Raw genomic sequence first — 27449 nt, 5'->3', positions numbered from 1 at the left:
TGAGACCCCGGCGCTCGTCTGACAGGTAAAATCTCTCGCTGTGAGCGATGTGTGGGAAAGGGAAACTCAAGAGGATGTGACAGGCAGGCCGGCTGTCCTGTCATTTTATATTTTATGTGTGAAGAAGGCTTTAGATACCTTCCCCTGCAGAACTGTAGCTTTGAAATCTTGCTCTCGATTGGCTGGATAAGAGCCAGACACACTCAAGAAAAAAAACAAAAAACATGTAGAGTGAGACGGTTACTCACTTTAACCACGGTCATAAAATGTAGTTCCCTTTAAAAGTTAATGGTTAATCCGTCCAATCAGCTTCTTATCTCCTCGAGAGGCAAAGCAAAAACAAACGCCCTGATTCTGTCGTCTGTGGCGCACAGAGGACGATTAATGCGACTCCCACAATAAGCATGCAGTAGTTTACCCTCAGGACTGTTCACACTATGGAGACCACGTGATAACGGCCTCTGGCCAACAAGAAAAGATAACTTAATCCTGCTTTAAAGAGACTCAGATATTCCTCCACATGTCGACCAGCCTGAACCGTTTAGAGTTAGTGTTCGAGCATGGAGTGTCTAATGTTTCTGCAGACAGATAAATGGCTGAATTCAGGGTTTCATTCAGATTTGAGATCATCCAAGTGTAGGCAGGTGTTTTTGTAAATTTTTCGTTTTTACCTTTTCTACACAAACTGTGTGTTTGGTCACTGAAAACACACCTTTTAGAAAACGCCTTCCAGGGTGAAGATTTTCAGAAGCTCTGTTTAAGGTGTTTATGTGCAGACGGCTTCTAACGTCACGCTGTGCGCCGGAAACTAAGGAAAGAGGTGATGCTTTTGGTAGAGTTGTCGGGGGGGAGATCATCTCTGGGGTTAAAGAGCGATTCACATCTTTGGTGCTGTTTTGTACATGCACGCCTCTGCTCAGTGTTTCCATATGGTTGATGCAGCCTACCATGCATCCTTGAGCTTCTTAAACTGTAAAGCTCTGACTCATTGTGAGTTGAACTCTCAGGTAGGATGGCACCTTGATATAAGTTATTCTGGGTCTGCTCTCACACTAAATCTGTTTTTATAATGCAGAAAAAGTACCAGAAAGTTTGCTTTGATCTCCGTCACAAACGTTTGGACAGAAACTGGGAACAGGTCTTCTGGGTGTTCTGCACTTGAGGAGCTGGTGTCCTTACAGGTTTTTAAATCTAAAATTAAGACCTGGAAGCAGCTTCTACAGGATGTGGATGTTTTTAGCTCGACTGCTTGAACTTCTGACTCCCAGGTGGTTTTTCTCTCAGGGCATGCAAATTTAAGTGTTTTTGCAATTTGTACTTTGTCTCCCGTTGTGTCTGTGACTTTGTGTTTGTGCTGCTGGCTGTCTTGGCCAGGTCTTACTTTGAAAATAAGTTCTTATAAACTCAATGAGACCAACCTGCATCAAGGTTCTTCTTTTTTAAGCAGAAACATGAAGAAAACCTTGAAGCTCCTTCGGTGTATTCTGTCGCCGTATCTTTAGAGTGCATACACATTATCCGTCATAATAACCGCTGTCGTCACTTCAGCTCCTCTTTTTGAATTTCCAGACCTTCGAACCCCTTCATTAGATGTTACATACCACTTAACCACCCAGCTCGGGGAGCCGCGCCACATTTCATTCTGCCTTAAAGAGAGAGAGAGAATGTCTGGTGAAACCTGGAGTTCATGCTACATGACGTGTCATTTCTCCAGGAGGGTTTTTTTTTCCAGACTTTAATTTGAACTGAGACTGAAGGCTGATCGAGACTGTGAGTGTGAATTTGGCTGCTCTCAAACATCAGAGGGGGATCACGTGTGTGTGTTGTCTGGAGTGTAACTTTAGACGGTAAAAACAGTGTTATTTTATGTAATGTGCATGTTGGTGATTTTTGTACAAATGCATGATAAAATGTATTTACTAAGCTTTCTTTGAAGCAGTTTGAAATGTCAAGTTTATCAAAACAAAGATATTGCAGTTGATAAGTTATCAGAAGGGCCGTGTGGCAGGCTTGAAAGAAGCATTTTGATCTTGTTTTGCGACAGTTGTATGTTTTTTCCAGGAATATTTTTGAAATCTGCAAAAACCTTCAAAGAAGCGAGGTTCCAGCGGATAAAAATTTTAAATAAGACCAGGTAACAAAGATTATTTCATGCATTAAAGATCCCATATTCTGCTAAATCCACTTCACCATGTTTCTCTAACTCTAACATGTGTCTCTAGTCCGCCTACAAACCCCCCAATGATGAGAAAAGTCCATCCTCTCCGTCTTCTGCCTGCTCCACTTTTCAGAAAATGTGTGCTCAAATGGGCCGTTTGGAGATTTTCCCTTCATGACATCACAAAGGGCAGTAGCCCCTCCCCCAAGTGGGTGACACTCCCACAGCTAGGTGTTTGTTCTGCCCTCTGAGTCTGCCTTCTCACCGTAAACAATAGGACATGGAGCGAGAAAGCCCGAGTACGCCCAAGCCCTTCCAGAGAGGGGGCGTGGTCAGACACAGCTCATTTACATATTTAAAGGTACAGACACAGAAACAGCCTGTTCTGAGCAGGGCTGAAATAGAGGTGTTTACAGACATGATCAAATACAGGATCAGAGTGGATTTAGAACAAGAAACTTCACACACATGTTTTGAGGAGCTCTGACACTTATTTAAACTGAAGAAGAGGAGGAGGATATGTCACCTTTAAAAACCTTTGTTATTGGACAATATCCCCATGAATAAGCTGCATGAGGTGAATGTGCAAGACTCTGTGATTGCCTTTAGGAATCAAAATCAAAAACATGGTGCATGTCGGTCAGAAGTATTCAAAAATAAATTACACTTTTGCTGAACAAAGCAGCGAAGCCTCTGTCTGCAGCGGGCCTTTAGGAATGAGCTCAACACAAATCATCTCTGACCTCCAAATGAGCACAGAGTAATAGCTCGAGGAAAAAAAAGGCCACAGCATGAGAATGAAGATCACAAAGGATGGAAGATGTACCCGTCAAAATGACATGGAAAAGAAAGATTTAACACCCCAGCAGCCTTAATTCCCTCCAGTGTGCGGCTCCTCGATGTGGCAGCAGAACAACCAAACTCATCACAGCCCGATCGCACCCACTCAGCTTGTAAGAGAGGCACAGAAAAAAAAGCTCAATTCCAGCTATTTGTTGGTGAAATGATGTGAAACACGGCTGTTAGCTTGTACAGAGTTAAATGAAAACATGTGTGAGGCAGGAATTCTGCAGCCACATCCGGCCGGCACAGACTCCCTCTGAATATTCAGACATGTTTTAATAATCCAGGGGGCGGTTACTGCTGATTAAAACACGCTGTAGGTCTATTCTGGATCTTAAATTTGATAAGATGTGGAAAGAGCAGGAAGTGAGGATGAGAGAGAGAGGGGAACGACATGCGGGACAGGAGCCACAGGTCGGACTTGAACCCGGGCCGCCCACTTAAAGAACCAAAAGCCTCCGTACATGGGGCGCGACCAAACCACCAGCTCATCTGCGCCCAATACACTTTATAATTCTAATAAAACACAAGAATTTTTGAGCCAATCAGGACCCCTCGTCAGCAATGATATAGGCTCGAAGCAGGCCCACCCACAGAAATGTCTGGACCCCCTGGTCCCTCAGGTATGATTTAAGGTATGTTGTGTACTCATCTTATGCTGCTACCATAAAAGCTCTATTCTCTGTGGGACCTTCCTTCCTGCTGGCCGAGCTGGGCCGATCAGTGACGTCTGTGATACCCGCTTTACTAAGAGTCTAAGACCACATGGACCCGGACGACATAGAGACCAGAACCAGACGGTAGACTGCTACAGGGGATGATTTGTTTGAACTACATTTACTCAGCTGCGACGATTTACCGCAGCGAGAAAGCCGACCCACTACAGCAGGAAGATATAAATATACTCAGAAACCTAATGTCTCTTTGAAAAGAGAGAAAATATTTAGGTTCTAGCTTCAGTTACTGCAGGTACGAGTGTGAGCTCTGATGGTCACACCGAAAGCAAAATGTTTGACCAGCGAAGAATGAAATGCACACTTTTAAACCGTGCACATTTTACTACATCCTGCAGATTTGAGATCTGTCCCAACCTGCTGGGATTGGTTCCATCTCCATCGTCGAATATTACCAAAACCATCAACTAAAATAAATAAAAAGTTTCCCTGTAAAGGCAGAAACATGTATTAAAATTAAATGGTGCCAAAACGATGCGTTTAAAAAAGTGAATGCACAACAGATGATCTGCTTTGAGCTTTGAGCGTTTCTACAGGATCAACTCTTTAACAAGCCTCCCTCTGCCTCCCTCCGGATCCTGTGCCTTATTTTACAGATGACGACTTCAGCAGCTCGGAGGCTCTGTGGTCGGAATATATTTAGAGGCCAGACTTAGAGCTGGTCAACATTTAGAAAGCGAGAGCGTGTTTATGTGAACGTTGTGTAAATAAAAAAAAGAAAGAAAGGGAGTTCAGGCAGGGACAGGTTTCCTCCTCGACCAGGACAAAACAGGAACATCCTGAAACCAGGGATGAAAACACGTTTTTAGACAATTGATGAATCTTTGTGCACCAGCGATTTGATTTAAAAGACGTGTCTCAACTTGAGATGATGTCCTGTCATTGGACCCACCAGATTTGGTATCAGTTGGAACCAGGTTCTTATAGATCTGGGTTTCTGTCCCGTTCCCTACCAAAGCTTTCAACCAGGTGGGTAATCTTAACCTCAACATGAATAATTAAAAATAGTGTTACTGTGCACAAGCTCACACCCAGACAGCTCTGAGAAACACCTGGCGGGTTTTGAATTATTAACTTAACTATTGTCAGAGGGGGTTAAAGGTCGCGTCGCTCAGCGCAGAGTGGGCGGGAGCGGAGGTGTTGACTGGAGGCTCCTCAGGAAGCAGCTGCTCGTCAGCATGGCCGTCCTCTGGCTGTCAAGAGGTCGGGTTATCAGGAAACACGGAGCACAAAGAGAGCGGATGAAGAGCCGTCCAACAGGTGATAGAAGTGACACCGACTCTGAGGATGCTCAGTGAATCAAAGAGTCACTTACACCAAATAAAGACGAGCACTCAAAACTAATTCTTTCCCACGGTGCATCCTAAGAACATCAGAGACGTCGACTTTTTTTCAGGAGTCGGAGCTCTGGGTCTCCTCCTCAGCTGCTCGCCCGGATAATTAAAAGGCATGTCATCGTGGATCTGCAGAGCAGCTGTAGGGTGGATCCGTGTGAGTCTGCAGCTGATTCTAAGGGAAAGATTTGGAACTCTTTTTATTATCTGGACCACAATCAAACCGCCAGGGGAAAAACACGAGCCGACTCCTCCAAGAGAAAGAAGAAGAAGAAGAAAGGTCCGGCGCTGGAAGTCCAACAGAGAGCGCTGCTAACACTACGTACACAGAAACACAACTCATGACTTCAAAACAACAACAAAAACAAGCTAATCATACCAGCTACAGTTTGGTATGCACGATAACATCAGCACGCTTTCAAATGTAACATCTGTTTCAGCCCCAAATGAACATTTCAGGGAGTAACATTTTCAGCCCCAAATGAACATTTCAGGGAGTAACATACGATAACATGGAGGAACGATTCAGGTTAGCCTAGCTTTAAACTGTCACACACTCTGAATACTCCCTGCAACTCGAGCTCTTAGGATTTCATAAATCATAAACATACTTCTGAAAACATTTGATCATCCATTAATAATTCATCTTTTTACTTCAGGGTTTCTGACAGTAAGTCACAGAAGGACGTTTAATCAAGTCAGGAGAAATATAAGAGCAGAACTGCCTAGAGTGTTATCGATCCTGAGAGGAGAAGCGCCAGGACCGTTTGGACTGAAGTGGATTCAACATTTAATCAGAGCAGAATGTGGCCATTGAAAAGAGGAACATCTTCTGAAGTTGGAAACGTTGAGGCTAATGGTCCCACCGGGTAATCAGCTGATGTCGGAAGGACTAAAATATGCAGCTGTTGGGCTGATAATCATCAGTGAGACACTTTAATCTGGGCTGTTCTGAGAAAAGAAAAATGTTTTCCTGTTACAAAACAACTTCTGTGTATAGAACTGTAACGTGAGTAAGTATTGCAGCTTGAGGGGGAAAAAAACAAATAAACCTTATCCAATGAAAGAGATAAGTAGAAAGAAGTTTCAACATTTAGAGTTTGTGGCCTTTAGGATCAAAGTTTCTCCGAGAGAAGTCAAGCAGAAGCAGGCGGGACAAACTAGAAAGTCCCAGCTGATCCGTGCGGTGTGAAGCTGCTCTAATCACAGCTTTCACCGAGCACTGAGGTGTCATTATCACCCTCCTGGAACGTTTACTTTCACACCTCACTGCTACAGGTACACGCTGTCCAACAGGTCGTCGTCTGACAGAAACACGACATGTCAACACACGCTTCAAGCCGCTCTGAGGAGTTTTACAGTAACTGAACATGTGGTGCGTTTTCTGTCCTCTCTCTCTACGTCTAAATCGATCTGCTCAGTCGTGCATGAACTCGTCCCTGGTGTTCTCTGCGTCTGAACCTGCCAGACTGATAGCTTCCATGATGAATCTGTGGGGATTTGGTTGTGAAACCTGTCTAACTCAACAGGGCGTGTGAGGTTGCACCATCGTGCAGAGGTTGTGATGTGACAAAAAAAAATCCCCCGAGGACTCTTCAGTGTGAACACAGAGCTGTTTGTTTAAAGTTCCACATGACTTGAATGTGCACTTTGAAAAATGTGAAATAGATTGTTTGCAGATGACGTCACGTCGTCGAGGAGAACTCCGGGCGGGGTGTGATTTCTGCAGAGGAGTGCTATCAATAATGCCAAAGCGTTGGGCTGTCTACAGATGTGTCAACCGATCAATTTAGGGGAAAACAAGAGCTACACTTGATTCCTGGAAATAGTGACACATAAAGGTGAAACATTTAAAATGCTCACAGAGAAACGGCGGCAGACATGGATGAAGATCCAACCCGCTGTGATATTTTTACAAACATTTGAATTGAGGAAAACCCAGTGATTGTGCTGCATTCATGTGATGTCGGACACATCAGAAAAGCAAATTTGTTGCCCGATTTACAGACTTGATGTCATATTCATCATCGACATGGAGGGCAAAAGATGTTTTGTTAAAGATAAGAAACTTTTTATTAACTCATGAAAACAGCGTAGTCTGCTAGCTGTTAGCTTGGAACGAATGAATGACTCCCAAAAATACAAAACAAAGAAAAATTGCTTTTTAAAAATGCCAGTTAAAAAACTGAACAGTGGAAAATGCTGAACTTGAAGTGGAACAGCTGTTTTTGTTGTGTTTGTTTTGATGCCTCCATGAGTCGTGTTGTCATCAATGAGGACACAACGACCGGTAAGCAAACATTCATCTTCCCTCTTCAAACAAACCAAAAATATTCATTCATCAGAGTTATAAAATCCTGATGACAGCTCGTCTGTGTTTCACTGCAGCTCCTGACTCCTGAACATGATTCGACTGTCAATAGCTTGAATTAAATCTGGATTATTCATTCTGTGTTTTAGAATATTTTTCTTCTTTTATATCTATGACTTTAACATGGAATCATTGTTCATGTATCTCAGGGGGAGAGGTTGTCTCATAAAGTATGTTTACAGCATTCTTGCAGGTTGTAATATGTCTTCGACGCAGGACGCCAATTTAGCACGATCACTAATGAGTCAGTGCGTGTCATTAACCAATCCACAGCTCCCATTATGTTGTTCCGATTCCTTCATCTCTCTGTATGCTGATGACACAGCGGTTTAACACAGAGGCCATTGTTCATGACTCAGCCATGTTTTCTCTCATCTATGCTGTAAATAAACCACAGAACAAAGACAGAATGGAGAAGGTAGACTGTTCAGTGTTTGGGAATAGTAAACTGAGTCATACACAGTTTGTGATAAATAGCGTGTGACTAAATACATACATATGGAGCAGCCAAGTGTTCGCAACCACCGAGTGTAATTACAAGTTTTAGAAACGATCAAACAAACAATGCGGACGACTTATTTCCTACTGAGAAAACAAATGTGAAAATCTCACATCTGTCTGAGTTCAGAGACTAGAAAGATGGAATGTAACGACTCCCCCTGAATATTTGATAGAGGCGGGTGGGTTTGATACGAGACTGATGGAGAAAACAGATGTTTGTATCAATAGCTTTGACATATCTGTTTCTGAACATGCACTTTGTATTGTCTATGCTTTAAAACAGGAATCATGGGTGGCTCAGTTGTGGCCACAATTCCAAACACGACAACTTTCAATGTTGGATTCACAGACAAGGAATACAAATTCTCATGTTCCAGTTACAGCTTCTTTTAAAGGGGATCTATCATCCTCCTCTTCAACCAGTTTAAATAAGTCTCAGAGCTCCTCAAAACATGTGTGTGAAGTTTCTTGTTCTAAATCCACTCTGATCCTGTATTTGATCATGCCTATAAACCCCTCTATTTCAGCCCTGCTCAGAACAGGCTGTTTCTGTGTCTGTACCTTTAAATATGTAAATGAGCTGTGTCTGACCACGCCCCCTCTCTGGAAGGGGATTGGGTGTCTCGGTCTTTTTCGCTCCATGTCCTATTGTTTACGGTGAGAATGCAGACTCAGAGGGCAGAACAAACACCTAGCTGTGGGAGTGTCACCCACCTGGGGGAGGAGCTACTGCCCTTTGTGATGTCATGAAGGGAAAATCTCCAAACGGCCTGTTTGAGCACACACTTTCTAAAAAGTGGAGCAGGCAAAAGACGGAGAGGATGGACTTTTCTCATCATTGGGGAACATGTTGGTGTTAGAGAAACATGGTGAAGTGGATTTTACAGAATATGTGACCTTTAATGGTCGCTTAAAACATAGAAGAAAGTCCAGTAACAGAAGTTTAACTGTACTGTAGAAACAGATTATCACAATAATAGGTGGTGTTTTGTGTAAAGGATCACACAGGGTGATTGACCTATGTAAGGTAGGAACTTTTGTTACCTTTGTTCCACCCGCAAGGGGAAACAGTTTGTTGAGCATTTAATAGTTGCTGCAAAAGTAGCAAGCAGGTGTTTTCTGGTTTGGAAATCAGACATGGTAATGTTAGCGCGTCTTTTAGATAATCCAGGTGCAGCACCTCAATGGCTTGAAGCATCATTATAGTTTCAACATGTCACCCATTAAGTGATATTATTTCCCCATATTACATTACATAAAACTCCACATGACCACTTTGCACTTCCAGGACTGTCAGTGTGCATCCACACTTTGAAGCCTTATTAGCATGTTCACTTTCTCTTCGGCTAAAGAACGATTTCACCTCCTTTGAATCGCTTCATTATTCCGACCGCCCGCCCGGTGACTGGCCCCGCTACAGAAGACTGAGAAGATGCTTTGGGCTTCCCATTTCAGGAAAGCCACGAGACAACAAAGGGGTAAAAAAAAAAAAAGAAACACTTTCAACCCCCCCATCTCGAACATAAACACACTTATCCTGTGCATGAAAGGAAGACGAGCATGTTCCAAAGAGATCTTTGAAAATGGCTTTGACGTGCAGAAATTCAAACTTGTTTTTCCTGTCTGAACTCAAGTCTTTGTTGACCCGCTTCCTGCTTTTCAGTTGGTATATTTTTACCCAGACAGCGGCCATTTTCAATCACTCAACGTGCATAAATGAGCTGTCGGTTACAGGGCTCTAAGGTTGCCAGTGTGGGACGACCCAGATCAAAGAAAAGGACGGATAAAAGTAACTTATCCAACACTAACTAACTTCTGGTGTCCTCGTTAGGCTGGTCAGAGCAGCTTACAGGTGAGAAAGACGCAGTAGAATGCACCCGACTCGCCCCGCATGACAACAAGTAAAAACCAAAACCTCTTTATTTCATCTCTGTTTTGAATGAGGTGGTGCTTTTTAAAGCTTTTTTTGGCTCACCGAACAAAGCGACTCTGTATCCCACAAGCGCAGGCTGTAATCTCAGTTATGCTTGCAGGGCAGCTTCCTTGTTTTCTCCAAACAGAGGCAAACATGCAACATCCACAGAAAAAGCCAACAGGGTTTTGTCTGCTATTTCTGGTCGGGCATTTCTGGGGGCCTCGTTGACATGACTGGGATTCGTCAGGTTCTGCTGCAAAGTCTCCCACGAAGTGAAAAATACAAGTTACTGGTTTTAAAGCAGCTAAATATATACTTTCAGGAGGTTATCTGGGGCATTCTTTCCATGGCCGTAACCAGCTATGAGGACACACAGAGGTCTGGACATCGGTCATTTTTTAAAAAACAATACAGCAAAAATTGTTACCAATGAAGTGCTAGACAATATTAGCAATTACACTATTACTCTTGAATTATGATCAAAAATATCGAATCAGTGTCAGTAGCTGTAGCCTACATGTGAATTGGAATCGGATCAGCACATAAAAACAGTGGATCACAACACTTTTTAAACATTACCAAAACGAGCTAATGAACTCATTTGAGTGAGAAGAAAAGGGAAATCAAGAAAATGTTCCTGTCAGACTCCCAGCATCTCGTCGATCTCCCTCATCCCTCGTCCATGTGTGATGGACGCAGCGTGGACAGCCAGCGTCCGATGCTGTGCGATGCTGCACAATGCAACATGATCAGAATCTTTGACAGAAAGTTAAATAGAAAGAGGGGTGTCAGGGTTAAAAACGATGCATCAAAACAGCGCTGCATTGCTCACTGGCTGTTAGGACACACTATTAGGAAACACTGGAATCAACAAATATCCTTCATTCAGTGTTTTATCCTTTTTTTTGGAGACTGTGAGACCCTAACAGATCATTCTGCTCCTGGTAAAACCTCATGGGAGCATTTCCACACTTTGTAAAGTCCACGGCCTGCTATAGTTCTCGCACTGCACCATCACAGCTAAAACAAGAAAGTGCAGATGTGTCTGATGCAATGAGTCAACACTAGAGGTTTCTCAACCGACAGCTTGAACGGTGACTTTTAAGACGCAGCTGTTAAAGAAATAACAGAAAAGCTTGAGGTGCATACATGAATCTGGAACGTCTGCGCTTAGCACTCAGAAAAACAAGGACAGTCCGCACTATCACGATTCTGTTTATCCCATCACAAACTCTGAACATCACCAGCGTTTAGGGATTCTCTACTTATACCCGCAGCCGCAGAGATTATACTTTCCAGATTTCATGAACCAGACCACAGGGAACCCTGTTATGTGTTAAATCAAACCGAAGTTATGTTCCTGTCTGAGAGCTAGAAGTTGAAGAAAGATCCACACTGGGCCGTCTGAACAATTGGAATGACACACTTTGAATGTATGTAACAACCTTTGAACAGGAGTGCCTGCATGAAAACTAGTTCCTGATGAAATCTAAATCCAGCCTGTGACTCATTAGCCTCCACAATCATGCACAAATAGTCTCTGCTGCCGTCTGATGCACACTAATCAAACTCACATGCAGAGAAGAATTCTGAAAAAAACCCCAAAGAAGAAGAAGCTGAAGCTCGGGATCAATGATGAACTGACGCTGAACTGACCGGGCCTTAGACTGGTTTGGGCCCGCTAAAGACCACTTAGGCCCAGGGGAAATGACCCGACTCCCCTCCCAGAGCCCACCTGACCTACTTTCTTCTCCTCTGTGTGTGTGTGTGTGTGTGTGTGTGTGTGTGTGTGTGCGTGCGTGCATGTGTGTTTGAGACATTTTTTGCACAAGTGAGAGAGAAAGGATAGTGGTAGAAATGTGTGCACATACAGTCACATGCGTTAAGTGAGCTTTGAGGAGGCGTACTTGGAGAATAATGTGAGCTCTATTGTGTGTGTGTGTGTGTGTGTGTGTGTGTGTGTGTGTGTGTGTGTGTGTGTGTGTGTGTTAGGGGCTGGCAGCTGAGGCCATGCAGAGCTGCCATGTGTTGCCCAGCTGTGGTCGCCTGGCTGGTTTTGCAGACTCGTAGTGGAGCGAACGGGCAGAATATAAATACTGTCTTCCCCCTTTCTGCCTTTCTTCTGGGATAAACAACAGAAGCCTTGTTAGACAAAAAAAAGTGAACAGTTTCAAACCCTGAGAAACACACTGTGTGGCTGCATAAATTAAAGCATTTCTCCATCATGACCTTAAAATATTGGAGCCTTTTTTTTGGTTTGGGAAAGTGGTGAAACACATGACTAGATTTGGGTTTTTGTTTCAGTAGTTACGTCCTCAAGATGTGTGCAGACAAAAAGCACATTTTAGCCTCAAATTACTCGTGCATTTGAGCGTTTGTGTTAATCCAAGTTGGTTAAACATCATCTGCAAAATATTTCACCAGAAACCAATGAAGTGTGAAACGAATCCATGCAAAAGATCTTTTTGCTGCCCTAAAACTTCACACAAACTTTAGAACTCTGCCACTCGGGTATCATCGAAAAATGTCCCAATTTCGCACTCGTAATTACGACTTTAGAGGGCCGTTTATGTGCTCATAACCCGTAAACTAGGTAAATTAGATTTGAAGGCAGCATTGGTACGGGGCTGAATGGACAACAGTGAAGTTTCAGGCTGCAAAATGAACGCCACTGGGACGTTTTGCCTCCAATCTAAATTTTGCTGAGGCATTATGGGAGGATGATGTGATCCCCCCTCTGTACCATCTTCAGGGTTAGTTACAGGTGGCGAGGCATTTTCAACAGAGACAGCAAGGGAACACATTGGGTGTTGCATGTCTGACTGTGTTTACATGGAGTTCCCACTGTATCAAGCTTCTGAGACGTGGAAACCAATATAACGCTGACATGGAATCAATATGAAAGTACAAAGACTTGATGAAAAGGGGGTGTGGTGTAAATCCTCTTCAGGTAAATAAGACAACATTTTTTCCTTCTTCTAGTCGTTAACTCTTTCGAGTAAATCCAGAACAACAGTACATAAGTTTAATCAAAATGTAATTTCCTCTTGTCCTGCTCAGCCCACACTGACCCACATTCTCCCGGTCTGCCCTGGATGTTTGAATGATCTCTATCTCAGACGGGCCGAGTGTGGAAAACCAGCCTTGATCTTCAGGTATAAAAGCTCTTTGAAGCGGCTTGACCCACTAAACTGCTGAGATAACCACGTTTGTTCGGTCTCGCTCCGCCTGCTCAGTTTAGCGTGAGAAAAAAGCTCGGTCCAGGGACACGCTTCAACCCTCGGAGCTTTTAACTTCCTCTAATGACTTTATGGCTTTTTTGGGAATGTGTCAAAGTCACTGAGTGCGCTCTCAAGACGATCCGACTGACTCTGGTGGCTTGGCCCCTGAAGAAGTGGGTTAAGTGGTGAGGCGAGGCTGGAATTACTCTAGTGCATGTGTAAACAAACTAGATATAGGGTCTATTTAATCACACAGACCCTGAAGAGTGTTTAAAACACTTTAATTCACACAGCTTCCTGAGGATTTGTCATCTGGGATGTAAATAATGGCAAACGTTTAAAAGGAGAGGTCAGCAGTGATATCGGCTACAGACAAGAGTTCTTAAGTTTGGCTGAAGTAAACTTCAACACGGGACAAAAATCCATCAAAAAGCTATCAGGTGACTCTCTTTAGGGATATTGTTGAGGACATTCTTGCAGTGAAACAAGTAAACCAGCTGTTTTCAAAGCGTTACAAACATCAGATCTCATTTGATTAAACCTACTTTTTGTTTGGATCAAAGTTGAAGCTTATCAAAAGACGTGTATATGTCTGTATTAAACTTTAAACTACTATTTTTAAAACGTGTCCCAACACTGAAAAGATTTCCCTGCGTTAAATACAATGAAATGAACTTTAAAAGGAAAGGCATCTTGATCGAAGCCCCCAAAAAACAAGTTATTTCATCCATTAACATTCCTCCAAAACATGATGACATCAGGCCAAATGATCCCAAAACGACTTTTAGTTTAGCTGTAAATAAAGAAAAAGACCCAAACATGTCAGGCTTTAAGCGGCGGCCACTGAGACTACACGACTGTAATTTACAGAAATGCTACATTTAGCTATAGCTGCGGGTCAGTCTTGACACGGTTAACCATCCAATCCCCCCATCCATGCTCTCTGAACTTGGGATTTCAGGATCTGCCCTCTGCTGGTTTGTGTCAGACCTCTCTGGGAGATCTCCTAGAGTGTCTTGGAAGGGAGAAGTGTCTGAATTTATCCACAGGGGTTCCTCAGGGATCAATGCTCAGTCCCCTTCTATTTTCCATATACACCACCTTACTTGATTCAAACAAAATGAAACCGCAAATTTGCTCCCATCATTAGCTATAATGCTAAATGACCATTGTGTTACCATGTATTTTGCATTTCTAACTTTAAGGGAACAGATTTTGAGCTCCTTCTGGGAGTGAAAACACAAACGTTGACTTTGTTGTTGCCTTGTTCTCCTATACAGCCAAACAAACCAAACAACATGAACACATAAAACTCATCTTCATGCTTCAAACTGCAGAGAAAATCTCTAAACAGACTCCATGAATGAAGAAAGAAAAATGTGATGTCTGCAGAGGAGACATGTTTTTATGGCCTCTTTGGCTCCACTCTGCATATAAAAAAATCAATCAGCCCATTGAATCAGATGAAGATGAGACTTTTTATCTTCTCTAATAGGCGGGAGTAAAAATAGTCTGATGTACCGCCGAGCACTCGGAGGGGTCTTTAAAGGAGAAGACCTGCACTCTCACGACTTTACGGGATGGCATGAGAATGAGATAATTACTGGAAATGGATGTTTGGGTTTTTTCGGGATGTGCCTAGCCTGCACTTGTTTTGTGTTGTTTTGTGTGTGTGCATGTGTTTGTGTGGACGGGGATTTCCAGGAAGCCGCTGTCAACACAGAGTCTAGGATCAGATAACCCTTCCTCTTACCTCCCTCCTAGATCTGATCAGAAAAAGAACGGATGTCCTTAAAAAGTTAAACGGACAAAAACGTCTCCCTCTGCTACTTCATGCAGAGATATCTGCTTTTTTTTTCACCAAGGTCCAGCTCCATATTCAGGTCATTAAAACTAATGATGTGGTCACAGAGTAGTTGGCTTAGGGCTCAAGGACTTGCATTAAAGTCTTTTAGTGGTGGTTCTTAATGGACTGAGATAACAGATTGAGTTACTGCTAATTCCAATGCAGACTTCAAGTCCAGGAACTGTATTTGTATTCGTCCCGAGTGCGGCGGTTTCAGATGTCACGGTTCTGTGCCTGCACTAATATGTAGATAACATCTGAGTGGAGACAAAATAGTCACACGGGGAAGTATTCACACCCCAATCCAGCTATTAAACAAAAAACAAAGACGTGACATCACAAAGGGCAGTAGCCCCTCCCCCAGGTGGGTGACACTCCCACAGCTAGGTGTTTGTTCTGCCCTCTGAGTCTGCCTTCTCACCGTAAACAATAGGACATGAAGAGAGAAAGCACCGAGTACACCCAAGCCCTTCAAGAGAGGGGGCGTGGTCAGACACAGCTCATTTACATATTTAAAGGTACAGACACAGAAACAGCCTGTTCTGAGCAGGGCTGAAATAGAGGGGTTTATAGACATGATCAAATACAGGATCAGAGTGGATTTAGATCAAGAAACTTCACACACATGTTTTGAGGAGCTCTGAGACTTATTTAAACTGAAGAGGAGGAGGAGGATATGTGACCTTTAATATAAGACGGGATCACTCCGAGGTGCCAATCACCAGAGCAAGGCAAAAGACAACAGGCGTCCAACAAACTTGTCCCTGCAGGTTTTCATTAATTTCATTTTCACAGCAACATGTTCAAACAAACCCACTGCCTTCACACACACGTCCGTCCTCACAGGTGTTCTGTTTCTGCACATTTAACTGATGGAAAAGGGAAGGCAGCTCCTTCCGGCAGGTGTTTCTAGTAAAAGTTTGTGGGCCGCGTGTGCTTGCACATGTGTGTGTCTTGCATTGCAAGGTGTATGACGAGAGTAAGCTGCCTTCAGGTGAACCATATATCCTTTTGACAGTCATACACATTTACTCGCTGAAACAGGATGGACAGAGAAAAGAATAAAAAAAGAACAGACTTATCATGTCCAGGATAAACCTGCCCTCTGTACTGACTGATGACTGTGTGAGCTTTTTTATTTATTGTTCAATTTAATTTCTCTTAAGCCGACTTCTCCTAACTTTATCTTTAGTTGTTTATGTTTCTTTCAGGAGCTTAAAATCTGAATGTGAAGGAGGAAGAAGATATTCTGAAATCAAAACAAAAGCAGTTGAATAACAAACGATCAAAAGGAGTGTGATGCCCTGCTTTTAGAGAGGATATCTTGAATTAGAGCATATTTGAGTTACCACTCTGAGACATATTTCTGATTGTTTTGTAAGACTTCCAGATATAAAGTCAGAAATCAGAAGCAGAGGTTGCTACATGTCTGATAACGTCTTCTTTCCTGAGCTTCCCCCCCACAGCAGAGTGACACCTTTCAGCAGAGAGATCCATCAATCCCATCGTGTCACATCCAAAAAAAAAAAAAAAAAAAAAAACTCATTCCTGGTTTTAATTGACCATTTCATCAGCGGGGGAACCACAGCCCAAGCAGGGGCGCCGAGGGATTAGTGTCAGGAGAGACTTAAAGCTAAGAAACGAGGTCTAGTGCAGCGGTGTGAAGGTTCCCCCCCTCGTGTCACTGCAGAGCCATGCGGTGAGTCTGTGGTCGGGCGCAGAGGTAGACGTGTCTCATACAGGAGGAGTGACAGCTTTTAACATTCAATTAATTAATGGACTCGCTGCTGCAGTGGAAGCTCAAGCAGAGGTCATCGATACCTGAACTTTTAAACACTGAATTTGGCTTCACCTCGATGTTATCTGACAAAATGATCTCCTCAGGGTCCCTCTACCTGCTTCCTCTTTCACCTCGATGGACACATTTCTCCGTCTCCGTCTCTAACTGAATCATGTTACTGCCCAACAGGTTGATGTTCTTCACAGTCTCATTTAAGATATCTTGCATCCGGTAACTCAAGCAAAGGTTTAAAACACAGAGCTTTGAATTCTGCCTCCTGCACACCACGCTCCGTTTGAACACACAAACACACGGAGGGAGTTGGACGGCGCTCGAGGACAGGAAGTGTCGCGATCCAGAGGAATGTTTAGAGACTCATCCGGCAGGAAGTGAAGACTTTAGAAGGAGGAAAGGAAGAGGAGGAGAGAACAGAGGGAGAGGACGGTCTATGAATCAAAGGGTTCTGGGTGGACAGACCGACACATGATTGTGACTGTCCCCCGCTGAAGCTGCAGAGTCAAGAATCCAGGACTGAGATGCTCTGGTACTCAGGTTGTGTCCATCAGGCCGAGGAGGATACAATCGATTTTTATAGCAACAATGAGCTAACGGGCAGAGGCCGTGGAAATTTGATAACCTTTTATATTTTTTCTTTAAATTCAGCCGCTGCCGTCGTCTTCTCCCACTGCCAGCTGATAGACTCAGTATGCCTTCAGAAAAAAACCTTCAAACAAAAATCATTTTTGTTTAAAATATTTTCACCTGAAAACACGCTGTGATTGCGTTCTCTTCTGTGTGATATCAAAGCCGCATAAAGACATTTAAGATGAACACGATTTCTGATGAAGTGTGTTTTTCTAAAGTTTAGTTAAACCAGTTTTGAAAACAGCGAGTGAGCGTTCATAAATTACAGAGATTGAGCATTTAATGAAATTAAAACAGAAGAGAATAAACATAATCTTAATCCTAATCCTGCACATCTAATCCTGGATGTGATGTGTTTGCAGTCAGAACATATGTGTGCCATCAGCGTCCACCTCATCCTCGTCTGCACCGAACAAAGCCTGACCTGGTAGACCACCGCGGCCTCTTTAATACAACAACACAGATCCTGTGGTGTCGAAATCACAGATTAACCCACAAACTGAGACAAACCTGGAGGACCGAGTTACAGAGTCTAAAATATCAGGATGGACGATTTAACTCTGAGAGGTCTGCTGTTTGAATATCTCACTTTATTTTGGACAGGCAGCACAGAAGCCTCAGTAAGTATTTCTGGTCCACGTTCACCGCTGCAGGGGAGGATATAAAAAGAAGTCTGCTCTGATTGATTTCTCTCAGTCCCTGTTCCCCGTCTGCACGTTCTTCAGGCAGTCGAAACAAAGCGGTGGAATCAGTTGAAGATGGAGAGCGGGCGGCGCTGGCTCACATCCAGACGGTCTGTCTCAGAGAGAAGGTGTGACTTCAGCAGCAGCAGCCAGGCTGAGCCGGCTCGCTGGCTTTCTTTTTATTTATTTTTACTCATCGTAAAACATACAAACTCCTCCTATGTGACTCTGGAAAATAAAAAAAACTTTATATAAATTGTATATTTGTCAAACATCCCAAAATACACTCATTTAAACGGTACAGCATATCCAGATGGACGTCGCTGTCAACACAACAGAACGATAATTTATATCAATGTGTATTTTAGGGGGCGGAGCCTTGATGTCAGGTAAACAGATTTGCATACAAAGGTCAGATTTAAACAATCAAAGCGTCGCCATGACAGCGGATTGACTCCAATCACACGAGGCTCGTAATGACGCTGAAAGATATAAAACCACAGAGTAAGTGGACCGTGTCGATGTGTTCAGGGTCACAGAAAAGAATCCGACCGGATAAGACAAATTCATTTTATTCTCAGAGTTCTCCGATTTCTTGTTTACGTTCTTAGGATGTGAAACTCAGATTTGTTTTTTCGAAAAGAAACTTTATTCTGATTCAAAACTTTGTTTTTTTTTAAACTTTTTTCTGGGACTTTTAAGTTGTGATTTGTTTTAGGTCTTTTAGCCTTTATTGGACAGGACAGCTGAAGAGAGACGGGAAATGTTGGGTGGAGAGAGAGGGGGACGACATGCAGCAAAGGGCAGAGGTCGGATTCGAACCCACAGCCGCTGTAATGAGGACTATAACCTCTGTACGTGGGGCGCAAGACTTCTGAATTACTGGCGGATTCCACAGGTCGATTTGCTGTTCATTTGATCCAATGTTGTGTGCGTTCCCTGACTTCAAACGATACAGTCTCCGTTATTATAACAAGTGACAGTAAAAAAATAAAAACTATCAAACATGCGCGTAGGAGAGAAACAAATCCATCGGATTCCTGCACATTGTCTTTATCAGACAAATAAGTTTCCAACAGATCTGTCCCATTGAGACATGGTGCAGGAGTTCACTTGAAACTTTTGTTCCCCCACGTCTGGTGCCTATAGGACTCCTCTTTCTGTTGCCATGGTAACAGAACAGGTATCCATGTCGCCAGACTTTTCCTAGAATCGTATCAAAGTTTAATACTGTGGTATCATGACGAGCCTAACTTCTAAGAATAAAGTCAAACATCTTCTATTCTGACAGAAACCTCAAAATACTTCATCACATGTGGACCTTATTGTCTGCCGTACAAATACGTCCCACCTTATTCTGATGGCTGTCAAACACGTTTAGCTTCACATCATTATCAGTGTCCTGTAGCTTCCCTCTTGAATTCACTGCACGGCGTTCCCTCGTCGTTTGTTTATGTTTGGAAATGAAATCCTGAGTTATAGCGGCTCGTTGGCTCTGATTCTGATTGGTCGCTGGCCAAGGTGACCTGAAGTAGCTTCTGCACTCACAAAGCTCCAAACTGAGCATGAAAGCAGCCGTACGCACAACACAGTTGTCCTGGAGTCAAACAAGAAGAAGGGGGGGTCTGTAGCCGAGCACAAAACGACAAATCTGCAAGCTGTTTAAATTCCTGCCTGTTCCTCCTCCTGGCTGCTCCACAGGTTTCAGCTTTCAGCTTTAAAACAAGCCAGGACACCCGGGGGGGGTGGGGGGGCTCTGATACAGCAGTGGATGAAATCATCGTTAAAATGAAGCGATATAAAATTGGCAGCGCCTTTGTTTGTTGTGGTGAGCCTATTAACGTCCATGATGGGGCTGTTACTTTTTTTACAACTTGATGAGAAACGCAGACGGCGGCTGAGGGAGAGGAAAGAGAAAAAGTTTGAGAGGATCGAGAAGCTTTCGGGGAGTTTGTAAATGTAGGACGGCAGGTTAACGGGTGCAGCAGTCGTCCTTACAAAAACATTCTGCACGTCTTTGGGATTTTTATTACGACCACAGAGCAGAAGCTCTCGAGCGGAGTTCAAACTTCTGATGCGGCTCTGAGCTCAGAGTGCTGCCAGCGCTGCAGCCGCCGCCGCAGCGCTTCATGTTTGCTGATCATTTGTCTTCCAGAGTTCATTTTTCCAGCTCGGGCCAACTGGGACATTTATAAACGCTGATATTCCCACCAGCATACTCTCAGCTCTGTTAAAGGAGCAATCTGTATAATATGTAGACCTTACTGTAGGATCAGATATTGAGGAAACATGCTGTGTTGAAGTGCTGGTTGCTATGACAACAAGAAGCCAGGAAAGGTTGCCTGGAGAGTTGAAACAGTCTCATTCTCACAGAAAAGTTTCTTCCAGTTGCTACCTGAGGTCGGCTGTGACTGCCTACGCTTTCATCCAAACGTCTGGGAGTTTGTAGAACGTCGAGCGGTCGACTTGTTCAGTCGCTCTGCTCTTCATCTGTTTGATTAATTATCCACTAACAAACACCTGAGGCACAGCCGCGCTCTGATTGGTGCACAGGTGAATGCTACAAGTTCAAATAAAAACAAACCCTGTAACCGTCCAACAACGGGCTGAACCGACTGACTCCTCTGTGTCAACATCACACACACACACACACACACACAGATACGCTGCAGGGCCGGCTGCCTCTGCTGCCTGCTCATTGGACGGAATAAAACTGGATGTTGGGGGTTCATCTCATGTGCAGCCTGGAGGGTGTCAGTCTGGGAAACCTGAATGAAAACCTGTCTCATCCTGCCCTCCACAGCTGCTGATCTTTAAGAGGACTAAACACAATTTCACACCTTTGTTTTTCTACTCGGCTCAAAATCGACTTCACTTCACTCTCTATTTCTAGCCCCCCCCCCCCCCCGGTCTGTCTCTGGTCTGGTCAGACTGTTTTGGCTGCAGCTCAGTCAGCAGAGATGGAAACCTCCTGCTGAAGGTTGTGTCTCGTTTCAACACAATAGAACTCAATAGAACAATGAGCTCTGATGTTCCTCTTCAGTAATACTCAATAGGAGTTCAGGTCACAAATAGGAGGCTCTTTGACCTCTTGTACATTTTTAAACTCACATGTTTAAAGTCACAGAAACATCTAACTGAGATCACTGCTTTGTGAAAATGTAGGGTTGTGACAGAAATAATCGGCTGTCTTTCTCCTCTTCAAGCTCCGCCTTCAGGACTATGATGCTCAGTGAGAACAACGTCCAAAAACACCTGCTTCAGAAAACACTGACGTCCTGATTCACAGAAGGATTGCGCAGCTTTTTCACCCAGTAAACCAAAACCTGTGAAGACGAGTCAAAAAGACACTTTATCGATCACAGAGCACACACAAAGGGTTAAATAGACCCCTATGTGCTGTGGAGCAAACAGGGTCTCTGTGCTCTGTGTGCATATTTAAATGATCCCCTCTATTTAAAAACTGGACCCTTTCTATGCAGATCTAAACATATGTCGAATTCACAAACGCCGCTGCTAACAGCCACGCGCAGAGTGATCTGTAAGACGGTCTGGAGCCGTAACGCACGACAACGATGAGAGTGTTATTGTTCTTTATTTGAGCTGTCCTGTCACGCTCCATCAGGGAGGACGCGTTGATCGAAACGGTTAAACTTATATCACACTTCTGGAGGCAGGCTGGGTGATAAATTTGACTCTTCATGTGAACACATTGAGCTCCGTCATCATGAGAGAGCAGCTTCTTGCACAGTGAAGGTGCAGAAAACTTCTCTCCACATTCAGACGGGAAAAAAAGATCAAACTGCACGGAGCAGGAAAAGCTTTGTGGGCGTGTTTGTGCCCGAGTATCATACACCTCGAGACGTGTTTACAAAGTTTGTTCTACATTTCAGTTCAACAGTTAAACTGTTTCCAAGAAGCCCAAACATCCTGAAGACTCCTTAAATCCACAGAGAATCTGTGTTCAAACAGTTTACTGGAGAGGTTTCTGTCGCCTCTAAATCCATCAACACGTTGTGAAAGAGTCAAAGTGGGAATCAACACAAACCATCAATGATAAAAAAAAAAACAGTCCTCTCTGACATCAAAAGATCTTATATTTCATATTGTGTGTATTTTTATTTGTAACGTCTGTGTGCACACGTGTAGTTTGTGTAAATGTTGTATGCTTTCTTTATAAAATGGTGTATTACTTATGCGCACACATTAAGTTATGTAATGAAATGTTTGAAATGGTTTGGTATGGACTTGTGCTTGAGCTATTTGTTAGTCTTCTGACTACTCAAAGCACTTTTACTCCACAGGTCACACCTACACATTCACACACTGATGGTAGAGGCCGCTGAGTAAAGAGTCCATCAGTATTAACTCATCCATTCATACACTGATGGTAGAGGCTGCTGAGTAAAGAGTCCATCAGTATTAACTCATCCATTCATACACATTCACACGCTGATGGTAGAGGCTGCTGAGTGAAGAGTCCATCAGTATTAACTCATCCATTCATACACATTCATACACCGCTGATGAAGCAGCGGGAGCAACTTGGGGTTAAGTGTCTTGCCCAAAGACAGATTGGACATGTTGCTGCAGGAGCTGGGGATCAAACCCCCGACCTCCAGTTGAGAGACGACCGACTCTACCAACTGAGCCACAGCCGCCCTTTGGACAGCCTGGTGACTGAAAGGTGCTGAAATTAAGCCCATCTGAAGGTTCTGCATGCTTCTGAAAATGTGAGATTATACTGAGAAGCATGAAATAATGGTGACTTTAAGTCAGATCTTCAGACCAAAGCTCAAAATGGGTGTTTAAGACGTAAAAGTAGGATTAAACAGCGGGGGGGAACTTGCCCAACAAGAGGACGTTAAAAGCTCTTTTCACAAAGTGTGTCTTTGTCCCGTCCTCAGTGTGGGACCCTCGTCTAAACTGTCTGCAGTATAAATATGAAACACTCCAGTTTCCGTCCCTGTCGGCCTCTTTCTGCTTCAGCCTCTGGAAGCTTCCTTACTTCCTCCTCAAATGCCCTTTTTCCTTAAAGACTGAGCTCTTTGTTTCAGCGATTAGCTGGCAGATAGAAAAGCAGGCAGGCCGATATCTGAGACGATTGTGCACGCCTGCCTGCTCCTGGCATTCAGAAATACTCTCTCTCTCTCTCTCTCTCTCTCTCTCTCTCTCTCTCTCTCTCTCTCTCTCTCTCTTCTCTCTCTCTCTCTCTCTCTCTCTCTCTCTCTCTCTCTCTCTCTCTCTCTCTCCTCTCTCTCTCTCTCTCTCTCTCTCTCTCTCTCTCTCTCTCTCTCTCTCTCTCTCTCTCTCTCTCTCTCTCTCTCCAGATGTAGAGCACACTCGTCATGAGACCGGCAGGAAAAGAAAAAAAAACACGACCTCTGAGTGTTTGTTTTACTCCGGCTGAACGTTCTCACGAGCACCTATGAGCTCAGCGAGTCTGGCGACCTTTGACCTCTCATACCACCGAAAAAACCCTCCCCGGGTTTTGAAAACAGAACGAGAGCCAATGAGAGAGCAGGAACCTGTTTGAGCCGTGTGACCGTTACCCTACAACCCTGAAGGGGAAACCGGTTGTTAATCGCTCACAGAGCTGATCTGTCAGCGAGATGATGAAAAGCATGACTCGGGTATGACTCAGGTGTTGCCATGCCGACGTGACTGCAGCGAGGTGTGGATGCCAGTGTCGTAAATCGGTCGAGGACTTCACACTGACACGCTGAACCACCTGACGGGCTGATTTGTGGTTAATCATCACGTTGTTTTAACACTTTAAACAAAGAGACCCGCCCACCTGTTGACTCACACACCTGTAACCACACACACTCAGCGTATCCATGAGAGTGAAACTCTTGGGGATGTTCCTGACTCTGAATTCTCTTCTTTTAATCTGATCTGGCTGCTCAATAGACCGTTTTTTCTGTTGGGTGGTTTTTATGGGCGGAGTCTAACTGCTGGCAGGACGTTAGCTCACAGTAGCAAACAGTCAGATCAGATCAGAAAGTTATGGACCACCTGGACGCCTTTCGCTTTGTTTTTAATAGTTTGGCAGCAGAAGACATGTCGTCTCACAGTGACGAGCTAACCGTTAGCAACGAGCTAAAGCGTCCTCACTCACTGCCGGCTCAGCGGGTCAACGATCCCGACTAAATGTTCAAAGTTATGGTCGCACATCCTCGAATATCTTCTGGACAAATAAAGCATCTATGCTAAAGAAAAACTCAAGACGTACAAATGTCAGTTTAGTACTCTGCGTTCATGTCCAGGACCATGAATATCTGAAACTGTGGAGTGTACCTTTAAGACACACTGGGTTGCTAGGTTACGAGGGGATGTTTTTTATCCTTGAAGCAAGTTTGGGCACTTTAAACGTTCTCAGCTCGCTCGGTCTCACTTTGAAGACGTTTCAGACTGAACTGTAAGAAGGGTCCACAAACCGTCTCCATGACGACGTTCAGACGAGATGGAGCAGCTTCCTGTTTGTATGTGAAGTTGGCTAAATGAAATGCAATGTGGGGTTTACTTCAGTTCTGTGAAGCCTCACACGTAATACCAACAACAACAATATCAAAATCAGTATTAATATCGGTACATGAGTATCGGAATCTGATCAGAACTGAAACAATCGGTGAAATCGGTGATCGGGATCGTGATCGGGATCGGTGCATCTTATAAACAAGTCCAACAGCTACATAAGGATGGCAAACAGCACCCGAATAGCTTGGTTAGCATTTACTCTCTGCATTTAGGAAATTAAACTGAATCTAAATAAATCTGCCTTCTTTGTTTTTATACAGAAAGAAGATTTCATCCTGAAGATTCTGATGCTGTACTGATCTAAAAGCTGAAGAGTTTCAAAATAAGAGCAATCACATGATTCAACCGGCTGCTGCAGAGAGGATCTCTGTTTCACCATTACTATCATTTATATCCAATAAAAAAAAAAAAGTCATTGGCTGCATTAAGTGGAACTTCTGTTTGGATTAAAAGCCCCAAAGCAGCAGCTGAGACTGTGTCAGCATCACAGAGTCTCAGTAAATTAACAAACAGTGTTGCAAACAGAGGGCTCATTAAAACGTCCCTTTAACATGTCCAGAGTCAGCTGGCCAATCACAGCGCCCTGTGGGACCTCAGACTTCTATTAATAGCCTTACAGGACTTTTTCTTCTTTGGAGGAAACGAGACAAGAGGTGCGGAAATACCACAGATCCACTGGGACCTCGTCCAGCCCCCCCTAAACCCCTCAAACCCCCCTAAACCCTCCCCCCCCCCCCCCCCAGTCTGACCCAGCTCCTATAGGCTAAACCTGTTTCAATGTGTGCACACCTAAAGAGTCCAGGGCTCATTTCAAGTTCTTTATGACACCCTTTGTATTCTAAAATCCATCTGATGTGCAGTGAGTTTGAGTTGACCTCATTGTGCTGAAAGGTGTTTTTATCACTTTAGATTTCTACTTTCTATCAGAGACTTTATGACACTCTGTAGTAGTGAAGTGATGCACACTTTGCATGCTTGTATCATAACACCAGTTTTCCCACAAGGACTTTCTGTAGATAAAAAATAAACGTGCATGCTTTAGGAGCAATTAATCGCAATTTTATTGATATCGCGAGAATTTGCAAAAACTAAAATGATGCAAAAGTCACATTTTTTGGATGTGCAATACGAAAAGTATCGCTGCTTTCTCACTCAGAATGTGCACATTATATCAGGAATAACCTATCCTGGTCATAACTTTATAAATGATATCACATGTCTAATGCAAATAAAAGTTCATTAAAAGTAATCATCTTGCAGCAAAGCAAAGAGGGTCCAACATGTTGCACTGAATGGAGCATAACAGAGCGGGAGCTGTGCTGTCTTACCTCCGTGAAGAAGTTATCCATCGTCCTCGTTATTATAATCCCAGAGGATTGGCTGTGTGAAACCCGCGCGTCCCGTCAACCCCACTCATGTGTTGTTTAGTTTGATTCCAAACACGAGAAGAAGAAAAGAGACAGAGAAAGAGAGAGAGAAAGAGAGAGAGAGCGAGAGAGAGAGAGCAGATCCGAGAGGTTCAGTCCATGCTGTTCCTCCTGAGCCTTCTGCAGGATGGAGCACAGTCAGTCCTTCAGGCAGTGAGGAGCTGCAGGAGTAGATTTACTCTTTGTCTCATGAGTTTCTCCTCCAGCAGAGACTGAAGAGAGAAAACACACTCTCAGGTCCTCTCCTTCTCCTGGAGTTCAGACTCCTCTCTGCGTCTCCTCTGTCCTCCGCTCGCTCCTGATCGCTGCTTTGTTGTTTCGGTCAACAGACAAACATGAAGCAGGAGAAGAAGTGAGTGATCGAGGAGCCGGTCAAACTTTGGAGACGCTCACTCAGGCAGTCACTCAGACCGGCGCACAATAATCCTGAAGCTCCACCTCCCCACCCAGAACCCCCCTCCACCTCCACCTCCCCCCTCCTCCTCCTCCTGCTGCTGCCGCCTCTCTAACTCCTCCTGCTGTCAACATGTGGAGCACAGAGGGAACAGACCAGAGGAACGTTGAGTCGTTGGTGGACTCAGAAATTCAGACTTTAATCCCAGAATTTTCACTTTCACTTCTTAATTGCTCAATCCAAACAGATGATTGGCCAGTGTGTACGGAAGAGGATTAGGGTCAACCAGGCATGAGGAATAAATAATGAGAGGAGAAAGATTTTTTTTTAATTATCCACCTTGAGAAAAAAGATCAACATGTTCTGGATAAAAAAAAAAAAATCAAGAACAAAAATTTCACACTATTATATTTCAACTTTTTCTCAACATTTTACGAGGGAGGATTAGGGCCACGTTAAAAAAATTTTTTTTTAAATTTCGAGTATTTTCGAGGAAAATACTTTAAGAGTTCTACTTTCATCATTTTCGCGCAGGCTGGTCTCGAATTTGTTAATTTACGACTTTAATCTCGTAAATGTATTTATTCTATTTTATTTTAACGTGGCCCTAATCCTCCGTCGTAACATTTTGACCTTTCTCTCAAAATTAAATTTGATTTATTTTTCTTGATATTTCCACTTAATTCTTTAAATAACATTTCCACTTTGTTCACTATATTTCTACTACTTTCTCAAAGTGCATAATTGTAAAAAAAAAATCTTCAATCCATCATTTTTAATTTCTCCTGTCTGGCCATCTTCCGTGTATATCTATTCATTTAATTTGACTTAATAAGGCCGATGCAAGTTAAAGTCAGGGTCGGTCATTTCCTCCAGATCCAGGACCTAAAAACAATTTCAACCAAAATCTTAAAAAGTGGATCTGGAGAAAATGACCAACCCTGAATTTAAGTGTTCGTATCAGGAGTCATGCTCCGCCATGTGATTAATTATTAAGACGGTGTCACTGAGCTAAAGATTCACAGCTAAGTGACTTTAATGATCTGGTAGCATTTGA

General features: G+C 43.5%; 1 protein-coding gene across 1 annotated transcript in view; it reads right to left on the bottom strand.

Moving 5' to 3' along the window:
* myo10 (myosin X) overlaps window positions 1-26394 on the bottom strand; it is a 116719-nt gene extending 90325 nt beyond the window's left edge. The window contains exon 1 of the mRNA XM_065953533.1: window positions 25900-26394. Within this exon, the coding sequence (XP_065809605.1) occupies window positions 25900-25920 (21 nt within the window). The 5' untranslated portion in view covers window positions 25921-26394. The remainder of the gene's footprint in view (window positions 1-25899) is intronic.
* Between the last annotated feature and the right edge of the window lie 1055 nt (window positions 26395-27449).

This window comes from Labrus bergylta, chromosome 4 (genome assembly GCF_963930695.1).
Source record: "Labrus bergylta chromosome 4, fLabBer1.1, whole genome shotgun sequence".
Taxonomy (NCBI): domain Eukaryota; kingdom Metazoa; phylum Chordata; class Actinopteri; order Labriformes; family Labridae; genus Labrus; species Labrus bergylta.
Note: the sequence above shows the minus strand (reverse complement) of the source record. Positions and strands in the feature narration are given on the sequence as shown.